The sequence below is a fragment of the Bison bison genome, unplaced genomic scaffold (assembly GCF_000754665.1).
Source record: "Bison bison bison isolate TAMUID 2011002044 unplaced genomic scaffold, Bison_UMD1.0 scf7180017864032, whole genome shotgun sequence".
In the NCBI taxonomy this organism is placed as follows: domain Eukaryota; kingdom Metazoa; phylum Chordata; class Mammalia; order Artiodactyla; family Bovidae; genus Bison; species Bison bison.
The window spans coordinates 5,004,881-5,017,085 of record NW_011494604.1 but is presented as its reverse complement, the minus strand read 5'-3'; the positions used below and the strand labels follow the sequence as shown (position 1 = coordinate 5,017,085).

Sequence of the window (12,205 nt, the reverse complement as noted above, 5' to 3'; positions counted from 1 at the left end):
CCCCAACTCCAAAGAAGGGCAGTGCCAAAGAAGTTCAAACTACCACAGAGTTGTGCTCACTTCCCATGCTAGTAAGGTTATGCTCAAAATCCTTCAAGCTACACTTCAGCAGTACTTGAATTGAGACTTTCCAGATGTATAAGCTGGATTTAAAAAAGACAGAGGAACCAGAGATCAAATTGCCAACATTCACTGGATCACAGAGAAAGCAAGGGGATTCCAGAAAAACACCTATTTCTGTTTCATTGATTATGCAAAAGTCTTTGACTATGTGGTTCACAACAAACTGGAAAATTCTTAGAGATGGGCATACCAGACCATCTTACCTGTCTCCTGAGAAACCTGTATGCAGGTCAAGAAGCATCAATTAGAACCTTACATGGAATGAATGGTTCAAAATTGGGAAAGGAATACAACACTGTGTATCTCTCACCCTACTTGTATGCAGAGTACATCATGCGAAATGCTGGGCTGGATGAGCTACAAGCTGGAATCAAGATTGCAGGGAGAAATATCAACAACTTCAGATATGCTGATGACACCACTCTAATGGCAGAAAGTGAAGAGGAACTAAGAGCCTCTTGATGAGGGTGAAGGAGAGTAGAAAAGCTGGCTTAAAACATTAAAAAATGTGAAGTGATGCAATGGCATTCTCTCCCCATGAGAATGTGACTTTGCAGATACTGAGTTTGACTCAAGAACCAAAAGAGTCCGTGCTTCTGAACAGTCAGCTTGTTATATATAATTCTTACAGAATAGTGTAAACCTGAGTGCTCAGTCACTCTGTCATGTCTAACTCTCTCTTGGTGGACTATAGTCCACCAGGCTCTTCTATGGGATTCTCCAGGCAAGAATACTAGAATGGGTTGCCATTTCCTCCTCCAGCAGACCTTCCCAACCCTAAGTATCACACGGCAGTGGCAAGAAATCAGTTTTTTGATGCTCAGCATAATCTATCTTCGAGACCAACAGTGGCAGCAATGCCCTTTAGAGCAAACTCAAGGGCAAAGCAAAACCATGGAAGCCATTTACTTTGGGCAAGTGGGTCATTTCTACTCCTGCTCTGGATGGCTGCCTTGCCTCAGCTAAGCTAAACCAGTCACTCCATAAAGAAGTCATAGCAGCTACTTGTGGTCTTTTCTGACTGATGTATAACTAAATATGTAACAATGCATCTATATTTAAATTGCATTTAAGTTTTCCAAGGTGCAGTGATAAAAGAATTTGTCTGCCAATGCAAGAGACACTGGTTCAATCCCTGGGTTGGGAGAATCCCCTGGAGTAGGCAATGACAACCAGGTAAAGAATCCACCTACAATGTAAACAATTACACGTTCCTTCAAAATCAGCTATCCAGGAGCTTCCCAGGTGGTGCTAGTGGTAAAGAACCAGCCTTCCAATGCAGGAAACATAATGAGATTCGGGTTTGATCCTCGAGTCTGGAAGATTGATCCCCTGGAGGAGGGCCTGACAACCCACTCCAGCATTCTTGCATGGAGAATCCCATGGATGGAGGAGCCTGGTGGGCTATAGTCCATGGGGTAACAGAGTTGGACATGGCTAAAGCAACTTAGCATGTATGCAAGGACTTCTCCAGTGGTTCAGTGATTAGGAATCTGCCTTGCAATGCAGGGGACACAGGTTTTACCCCTGGTTGGAGAACCAAGATCCCTCATGCCACAACTACTGAGCTCATGCACCACAGCTAGAGAAACTGGGCACTGCAATGAAAGATCCCACATGACCCAACAAAGACCTGACACAGCCAAATAAATTTTTTAGAAAATCAGCTATCTATACAACTGAAGTAAGGCCTACTGAGCTGAAAGTTGTTTCAAGTTAACTCCCTAGGAGTTGATGGGAAAGGCTGAAATTCCAGCTGGGTAATTACCGAGCAAAATAGCCTCTCTGACCCTTTCTCTTCTGAAAATGAGTTTTTTAGTATCAATGGAGACAAAGATGTGAAAGGGGATGCCATACACTGAATGTTTTTGTCTCCCCTAAAATTCATAGGTTGAGACAACTCCCAATATGACTGTATGAAGAGGTGGGGCCTTTGGGAGATGATTAGGTCATGAGGGTGCCCTTGTAAGAGAGACCCCAAGGAGTACCTTTGCCTCGTCCACCATATGAGGACAGAGTGAGAAGCAAAGCTATACGTTAGGAAGAGGGACCCCACCAGATACCAAATCTCTGGCACCTTGATCTTGGACTTCCAGCCTGCAGAACTGTGAGAAATAAGCTTGTTTATAAGCCACTCAGTATATGATACTCCATTATAGCAGCACAAACAGACTAAGAAGAGTTATAAAAAACTGAAATTGTGCGTTTTCACATGCAAGCTATGGTGGCTACTGCTGTGTACACCCATTTCCCCTTTATTATCAAGTCTGCTTTTGTCTGGGAAGCAACAGCTTCTTAAAACACTCTTCCCCAGAATCTCTTGCAGCTAGGAGATGCCAAATAAGAGTTATGGCCAATGAGACAGAAGCTAAGGGTTTCTGGGAACATGTACTTTACTGACATAGACACTACTCCTTCCTGCTTTCCCCTTGCCTTCTGCCCATGTTTCTTCTTCCTGCCTGACGTGAAACTGGAGGTGGAGCAGCCATCTTGCATCTGAGCATCCAGGCATAAGGATACAGGCCTACATGCAGAGAATGGTAGAGTCAAAATAAGGACAGAGTCCAAGTAGCTGATGGCACTGCTGAACTCCATGAAACACAAACCACCAGTGGACTTTCTTTGTGTGACTTACTTGTTCATTCACTCTTGGGTACCTGTTACTTATAGTAAGATTTACCATAATAGATATATATAAACCAATTCCCAAAGTATGTTTTTTCTTTAAAAAACCCCTTTCAGGAAAATGATTATACAACCTATAAAACAGAGTGTATCATACTGCAAGTTGGGCAATACTACAAAATAAGATATGCAATTTCATAGTATCCAAACAGTGATGTACTGGGGCTGTCTTCACATAATACTTGCAATGTAATTTCCTTAAGATGTATTATGCATACATTTTTCAAAAGACGAAGTACAGGGAAAGGGCAGATGGCTCTGTGCAGCATTCTCAGTTCATTAGCCCCCTACCTGCTACTGCATTATCATAAAGGACTGTCCAAAGAGTATGGTTTTAAAAAGTAATAGATCACACTTATTGAATGCTTAATATCTGCTAAGCACATTCCAAGCATTTTATGTGAAACTAACTCATTTGACCCTAAAAATAAAAATCCCTATGATGTAATAAGCACTTTTTATCACCCAAAACAAATAAAAAGAAAACTATCACTTCACCGTAGCATTTTTAGTACAGTCTACTAATACGGTTACTAATTAAAAGCATAACTGGTTCTACCACTGGCAGTAAAATTTAAAATTATACACTCCAATTTTATTTTTATTTAGAAGAAACTCCAAACAAATAACTGTATGATGAAACCAAGTTTAAAAAAAGCTTTAATAAAGCTCTGTTTTACAGTGCTTAGTGATGGATGAAGAAATGTGCAGCAAGAAATACTCAAGTACTTAGATTTGTGTCAAGACCAGCGTCACCTGTGCTTTGTCGTTAAATATTGAAACAGGACACACAGTGGGGAATATCAGTAGTAAAATAAGCATATACGAAAGGAAGTGGAGAAGTATTAATATTTGATTGGCTGACAACACAAGTTATATGAAATTGGCTGATCCATGTAGCACCCAACAGCCCATGGCCTAAATTTATTTTTCAATGATGTCTTGGTTTTCAAACATACCCCAAAAGATCTACACATGAACAAAAGAAAAGGTAAAATATTTACATACTTTTCATATAATCAAGAAGAGTGTAATGAAAATTGTAGCAACGTCTATAGTAAAAAGTCAAATGGTTAAAGTTTTTTTTTTAGAGTTTATTGAAAAACAAAGCTCTTCAACAAAGTTACTAGCAGCAAAATTTATAGTATCCTAAAGAATAAGGAATACTGAATGTGATTAAGATGTCTTCTAGCTTCAACCACAAAACTCCTTAAAGATTTTAAAGACAATATATTAATCAGAATCAGATTGTACTGTTAGATAGTCTTTAATCTTACGGCCCAGATCAAATAGTTTTTGAAAATGGTGCACTTCTGTTTTTAAATATAGGAGAAGTCAGGGTAAAGTAGTTAAAAAATTGAGAGAAACATTTTTTTGGGCAATGCATTCATAGCAACACTATGTATCTACAGATCGAAAAATGAAAGACAAGAATGTATTTGGTACTGTTACTCCATTTTGATTGTTAAAAAAGGGGGGATGGGCAGCACAAGGGTAAATTTTTTCACCTGTTACAGAACATACACTGGGATCTGTGGATAAAAAATAATGAGATCTTTTTTAAACAAGTATACCAGAAATTATACATCCACATGAGTGTTTTTCCTTTCAAAATAATCAACTTGGGTTACAAATTTATACAAAGGCTATCAATATATACTGAACATATTCTGTTTTCTGTAGACAATCTTTTTAGTCTTTTCCTCTAACCAAAAACTAAGATGCATAGGTTAAAATGTTATAATCACTGTGACAGGCTATATAAATCTCTTTAAAAAAAAAGAGGTACTCATCAACTCTTAATTTCTGACTAAGAATTAATGCCATTTTTAAGGCCGAGCTGGCTCTCCTCTATCACTCTGCACATTCCTAGCTAAGTCTTTCTCCTCTAGGTGCCCATGTTAATATGCTCAAGAACAGAAACACATTTCAGAGCTAAAAATTATTAGCAAGGCAAATCTATTACTCAAATGTACACTGCAAATTAAGTTCTGAAGAAATTTTTAAGAATTTGCTCTTTTTATCCTCATCACTCTTCCTTCACAAATACTAAGTTTACCAAGAGCTGTTTGCATATTTTATATTCAGTGTTGAAAACATAATCCTACTGATTAAAAGCTTACCAAAGCTACACCTACATCACATTCTGAACCTTAGCCTCAAGTAAGTATCTAGTCACAACATTTTTAAAAATCGATGAATGAAAGTCCTCTACTTTGTACAAAGGAAGACTGATAATGAGTGGAATCATGGAAATCCTCAAATACACCAGTAAGCACATTAGTTACCTGTTGAGGAAAGTCATCTTTTTGATGTTTTGAGAATATTTCAAATTCAGTGATTCTGAGACACTGGTAAGGGTAGTTTCAAAGACATGCTGATGGTAGCTGCAACATGATAATGAAGAGAAACAACAAGTCTGGTCTCCTCTTTCCAGCATGCCTTTTTTTGCTGAGGGTTAGACAGAACAGAAGGACAAGTAAAAGGCACAGCAGAGTTAGGATCAAAGTGGCTTGGAGACCTAGGAGGTGGCATAATACTGACAACGGGTCCCTGGTGAGGCTGGTCGCCAAGAGGAAAAACATCTTTCACTGAGATCAAAAGGAAGACAAAGACAAAACCCCCCAGAATTTTGGCTGTAAGGGAGAAGTTAAGTGTTGAGATGGTGAGATAAAAGGGTTGGGAGTCAGGTGATAGACAGTTTGGAGAAAAAAAGAGAAAGGGGAAAAAAAAAAAAGACCTAGGAGTGAAATGAATGAGCAGTGGGCAGCACCAAGAGTCCCACTGAGAATTAAGAAAAATCAATGTGAAATGTTTAGTGCAGTTCCAGACAGTGTTATATTTAAGAGTAAACAATTCCAGAGATATTAAAAAAAAAAAAAAAAACTCTAAAAAAAAAGACCTATTTTGGCTTGAATATTTGTGTCTGCCCCTGAATTCATATAATGAAACCCTAGCCCATACTGTATTGAAATTTGGAGATGGAGGTCTTTGGGGAGGTCACTCAAGTTAGATGAGGTCATGAGGGTGAGATCTTATGATGAGATTAGTGTTCTTATAAGAAGAGAGAGACTGCTCTTTCCAAGTGTATATACACAGAATGGGGTTCAGGGAGCACACAGCAAAATGATGGCCACCTACAGGGCAAAAAGCCTCACAATGAAACTTACTTTGCCAGCATCTTGATCTTCAACTTTCAAGTCTCTGGGACTGTGAGAAATAAATTTCTGCTGTTGAAGCCACTCAGTATATGATATTTTGTTATGGCAATCTGAGGTAAGGAAAAACTCTTTAATACACCGGGGGAGGATACTGGATTTATGAAACAAGACCAGAAACCTACAAAAAGATCAGAAAGGAAGAATGACCTTTTAGAAATTAAAAACAGGAGGGAGCTCCCTGGCCCTCTAGTGGTTAGAACTTGGTGCTTTTATTGCCATGGCGAGGATCAGCCCTCTTTGGAGAACTAAAAAAAATCTCACAAGCAGCACAGTGTGGGTGAAAAAAAAATTAAAACAAGAAGCAACAGGTGATATATGTTCAAAAAAGGGTCAGAGATAAAATCAAGGAAATTCTCCCAGAAAGTTAAAAACAGAAGGCAAAGGGAAAGAAAGCAGGAGAGAAAGATAAGAAAAACAGGAGATTAATGCTGGAATGCCAGAAGGAAATAACACAGAGAAAATGTGGCAATTATCAAAGAAATAATATAAGAATTCACCAGAACTGAAGGAAATTAGTCTTTATCAACAAGGCCCGCCAAAAGCTAAACATATAGACCCTCTCCAAGGTTTCAAGGTAAATTTTCAGAACAAAAACTCCAGAGAGGCAGAAAAATGAGTTACATAAAAAGATGTTATCAGAAATGGCAGGTTTTACAGATAAAGTAGGGACTTCAAAATTCTCTAGGAAGATGATTTCCAACCTGAAATCCTGTATTATCGATTAAATCTGAGACATTTTCAGACTTGCATGCAAGGTCTTAAAAATCTTAACCAATATGCACCCTTCCTCAGGACACTAATGAAAGATGTACTTCTCCAAAATGAAGAACAAACCAAGCAAGAGGAAACAAAAATTCTAAATTCAGTCGAAAAGTGAAACAGTCTCAGATGCCAGAGGGCAGAAGGCCTGGAAAGCAAGAGACCAAACTGAAGCCCTAATCAGAAAAAGGAACAGTCCTTATCCGAGACATTTAATTGCATAGAAAACAGCCTTCAGAGGGCTTTTGCGATGAGTATGGAAAAACTTAGTGATGGGAACATAGAAACTTTCAAAGGAAATGAAAGACAAGATTGACAATAAGAAAAGCAAAAAGTTGAACAAGAAATGACATATGGTGATGATAAATTACTCAAATGATCAACACTCCCACATAGTATTGAGTTAAAAACTGACCACTAATCAAATTTTGCCACCCTTCTTAATTGGGAGAGCATAGGGAGTAAAAATGGGAAAATGGCATGGTAATCAAATTCCCAACTGTAATAGTAGGAAGCTTCTAGAAGAAATATCAAAAAATACCAGTGTAAGTATATAATTTAGAAATCTGAAAATTAATGCATGCTAAAACCAGTTCAAAGTTAAAAGCAGATGCCTCTGTGGAGCAGGACTCTGCAGTGAGGAAGCTAACAGCTGAGGACTGGCACTGTTTATTACGACTCCTTAAAGATTATCTGTGCATATTATTTTGCTAAAAACCTAAAAAAAAATGAGGCTTAAAAAAGACCTTTCCCTTCATTGTTCTACTCCTCTTCCTCCTCATCAAAAGATAAAGCTTGTTTAAAAATGATTTGCATAAAAAATAATTCTCTAATTTTAAAAAGTCACAAATTTCAAAATAGTAGTAAAGCATGTATCAAGCTCCTACAAATAGTGCTTTTCAATCAAATCAATCGCCCAGGCATTTTTAAACTTTTCCTAGACAAACGTTTTGAGCATTTGCCATAGTTAAAGAAATACAGATGTCAGAATAGCACTAAGAAGTTTTATAGTGTAACAAATATATTTTAAGCAGTCATTGCCTACATCCTCATACTTTTTTACATACAATTTTGTTTTTTCATCCTGAACTCTATAATGCATCTGTTCTCCATGTTAGGATATCCAACATTCAAATTAAATGTGTGTAACGAAATGATGCCTTTGAACACTGCATGTTTCATTTTGAATAAATTTATTCTGAACCTGATTTAGAAGAGGGAAGGCTCATGCTTATTACTCAATGATTTCTGAAAATCTTTCTAATTTGGAGCTCTGTAATACATTCATAGTGCTGTGACACGTTTAAAAAATAGTCATCCTTAAAAATACTAGGATGTTCTTTGAAAACCTATTACATATATTCTTTTAAGCTACTCTGATCTTAAGAAAGAATTATAGTTTAGGAAAAGGGAAAATGAACATTAAAAAGTTTATTTCTAGCCCTGAAAGAACAAAATTATTGAACAAGGTCATCAAATACAGCAGTTAATGTCATTGTAACAATTAAATAATTGAATGGGATTAAATTAAAAATAAGTCAATATAAAATTTGAAGACAAAACAGAAAACAAGTTACTTTCACTTAATTCCATTTCTAGCTACAAAAAAAAAAAAAAAAAACCCACAAGACATTCCTACCAAAGATGTTCAAAGTTAATTCTTTGCTTAACACAGAATGAAAGTATGCTTGACAAAATTATCATACATTTTTTCTCTCCATTTGGCAACATTCTAGAATTGTGAGTGAGAAAGACCTCAGTTCTCTCAAGGCCAGGCCGGTGCTCAGTTCTCCTTTGTAATCCTCACAATATTTACCATGGCGTCTTTGTCAGTGTGGTCAATAAATGTGTTAGTGAGAAATAAAATCCGTGTGTGTATTTTCTTTTTCCCTTTCTTACACATACTCATATACCTGTGGGGAAAAACTGATTTTAACTGTTCCTCTATTGTGGGAGCAGTTGAGACAAGGAAGACAATCTGCTTTTTATATTACCATGAATTTCACTATAAAAAACCTCAAAGAAGTTGAGGACTTCAGCTATATTCTATAATGATTTTAGACATTTCACTTGATATGAATCTCAGTATGTTTTTAAATTTTTAGACTAAAAAACTAATGCAAAAATTTTAAGCACCCATCTTGTTCTAATTAGAGCCACTGTCTGATCGGATCTAGAATTACTCCAAACTAGAATACAGTATATATAAACAAATATGCATTTATGTGAGCCCTACAAAGAAATACTCATAGGTAGTTTTAAATTGCTCATTAAAGGCACAGGGTCATTTAGGACTGTGGTAACATCTAGATACATCTTAAGCAGCTTAATATTTATATATTGAGGGAAAGAGAATTTATATTACGTGCCAGGCACTCAACACATAAAGACAGTTGTGTTAGCCTTAGTTTCTGATGCTAGCACAATCAGTCTACTTGTTTTTTACTATTCTAGGTAGAATAAAATATTCAATATTTTCATGGTTTCCCAGATTTAACTGTCCCTAAAAGCAGCAAAAGGAACAGGAAGAAAAGGAAACTTTTAGACTGCCAGAGAGTCTGAAATATAATAAATACTATAGTAATATTGTCTTAACAACAAAAGAAGACTACTAAGGTAATTTTTAGATTTAAATGAGAATTTTCATTCTAAAGTAATGACAAAAAGGGTAAATACAAAAGGCAGTTATTAAGAAAAAACCGTGAATCTTGATTCAGATATAATTTTTCTTGCAACAAGATGTGAACATTTTAATTTAAAATTAATAAATCACAATTCTGTATTGCTTTTAGGATTATTCAAAAATGACACAGTTCAGAATTAACCAAAGTATATTTCTATTACAAGTTAGTTTATCCAAGTAAGTAAAGAATAAACCACAGTGCAGCTCCCTTAGCCTAGGAGTCAGGTTTTAATGACAAAGTCCGTTGCCAGCAATGGACATGCAGGTAACCATTAGAGAAGTTGTAAATACAAACCCAAACTGCTTTTATAAACTGAAAAGATCTTTGTTGAGTCACAGGCAAAAAAACGGGGCACTGGCACTGCATCCAATTAATACGGTCTTTATGATTTATGTATACAAGTGCCTTCTAGAGTGGTCATGAGGATCACAGTCTTGTGTCATTTAGTTGGTTTTCTATTTCACTGGTAGCATCTTCTTTATTATAATCCATCCAGACAGCTATTTACAAAGAATGTCCAAATCTGGAACTCAAGAGACACTGTAGCTTTCCACCAGATAAACCAGCTTTTTCTGTAATTTAGTAATAGCTGTAGAAGGCCAATATAATCCAGAGAAAAATAAAATCAACAATCAAACTGAAAACAGAGACCATTAAGTGCTTTAGATACAAATTCCATGAATTATTTTACTTGTTTTTGTATAACCTTCCAACATTGCATTACCAATTAAAAAAAAAACAACAACAACAACAACCACCAGCCATTTCTATCCTTACACCTATATCTTAACACAAATATGGTGGGAATGACAGGAAATAAAACTCTATCAGTTCTCCTAATGCACTTCAAAACATCAAAATTATTTTTATTCACAATTCATACTATTGCAGGATGGCAAGTAGGTGTGAAGTCAATTATGAGAGAATGGTGGGAATAAAAAGCCAGAACCAAACCACAAATTTTTCTCTTTTACATGGCTCTTGCCATGTCAGAAGGGAAATACTGCCTTCAGAAGTAAAACAATTGAAATGACCAGCGAAGAAGAGGACAGGAGAGGAAGGGAGAAGAGTGGGCACTCTAATAATTAATGCTACAGGTCACAGACCTTTTTTAAATCTTTAAAATAAAAACAGTATTGTTATTAACAAGCACATTTCATTATTCCTTCTTTCTCCAGTTTTTTACATGAATATTATTTACTTATTTGAAAAAAATCAAAAGTAACTCAACATCTCATATGACCCATGAATTTACTAAGAAGTACTTTGTCACTTAAGTTCTCACAGACAGTAGAATGCTGATAATGGGTTGGGAACAATGTTTATCACAAATCTCTACAGTTTACTGGTCAGAAGCTGCATCTCTAAGTAACTAATATTTCTCTTCCATGAATATAATCTTATCTAATTATTTTAGAGCTCACCAAGGTTCAAGTCTCTCACTTTGTCTCTGTTAACTCCAAGTATTTTTCACCTTTAAATGGAAAAAAATAGTTAAGTTTTAAATTTTAAAATTCAATGGTTATTATATTATTTGCCATGGGAAGGGAGAGGGAGGAGTAGGGTGAGAGAGGGTTAATTAAAAAACAAACAAACTAGCTAAACTTACAACATATACAGAAACTTATTTCCAAAATGAAGGGGGAAAAAAAGAGGGAAGAGGAAAGTAGTGGCACAAAGTCCTAAAGCAGAGTCTGAGGACACAGGAAAGAAAAAAAACCCTCTAAGAAAGTATAGTCAATGGGATTCTTTTTTTTGTTTCAATGATTTAGTTATAAATATAGATTATTAGTCTTCTCTCTATACATGTAACAAATGCCAAACAACTCACTACCATGAAATTTCTAAAATTGACTCTTTCACATTTGCTAAAAAAAGGTAAAAATCACATACTTTTCTTCCCTTCAGCTCAAATTCTAAACTGAAATATTACATGTAACGATAGCTAGTTCTAACTTCTATACAAAGTTAAACCATACTGAGTTCCTTTGCCAATATAAGGAGCTACATAATTTCCATCACACTTGCCTCCAATTTAGGCATAAGAAACACTTCTCAAAGCAATTCAAAAGGAGAAAGTCAAGGAAAAAGAAAGCTATGAAGAAGAGAGAAAAGAAGACTAGCAGATAAAACAAATACTCTGAAAAACTCAAATCTGCCATTCAAGTATTGAAAACACCCCAAAAGGGAAAATGAATGGGATCTATTATAATGATATCAGAAAAATAAAATGCAAATCTCAAGCATGATAAATGGCCCTGACGGGCTTTCTGCACAAAGACGTAAGGCTAGTGATTCAGTCCACAGTTCCTTTTGGACCCTAAAGTTGTCATTCTGTTTTGCAATTTTTTCTTGGTTGTCTTCAGGAAGTAGTAGTTTATTTTTTTTTTCTCTAGGTTATGCAGACCATTTCTTTAAACCCCAAAAGAATAATAATTTTCATATATTAAAAGACTTCTTTTAGAAAATGGAAAAAAGAATATGAGGCCACGGCAATGATGTTAACGGTTACTCTTCATTGCTTCTTTAGCTGCCATAATCAGTGGTGTCAAGCTGGATAATGGCTTGGCCAGTTTCAGGAAGGGATGCTGCCAGAAAGAGCAGGACAAAATGAATGTGTAAATGTCACAAGTTTAGAAGCTAAATTTTTGTTTCAAGTAAGCCCTGAAGACTATTTTATAGATCATAATTTATTTAACAAATATTTCAACACCTATATAAAAATCAACATAA

General features: G+C 35.9%; 1 protein-coding gene across 1 annotated transcript in view; it reads right to left on the bottom strand.

Annotated features, from left to right (window-relative positions):
- Positions 1–3,898: 3,898 nt before the first annotated feature.
- The window catches only part of PAK2 (p21 protein (Cdc42/Rac)-activated kinase 2), a 91,127-nt gene continuing 82,820 nt past the window's right edge, over positions 3,899–12,205 (bottom strand). Inside the window, exon 15 of the mRNA XM_010834347.1 lies at positions 3,899–12,060. Within this exon, the coding sequence (XP_010832649.1) occupies positions 11,974–12,060 (87 nt within the window). The 3' untranslated portion in view covers positions 3,899–11,973. The remainder of the gene's footprint in view (positions 12,061–12,205) is intronic.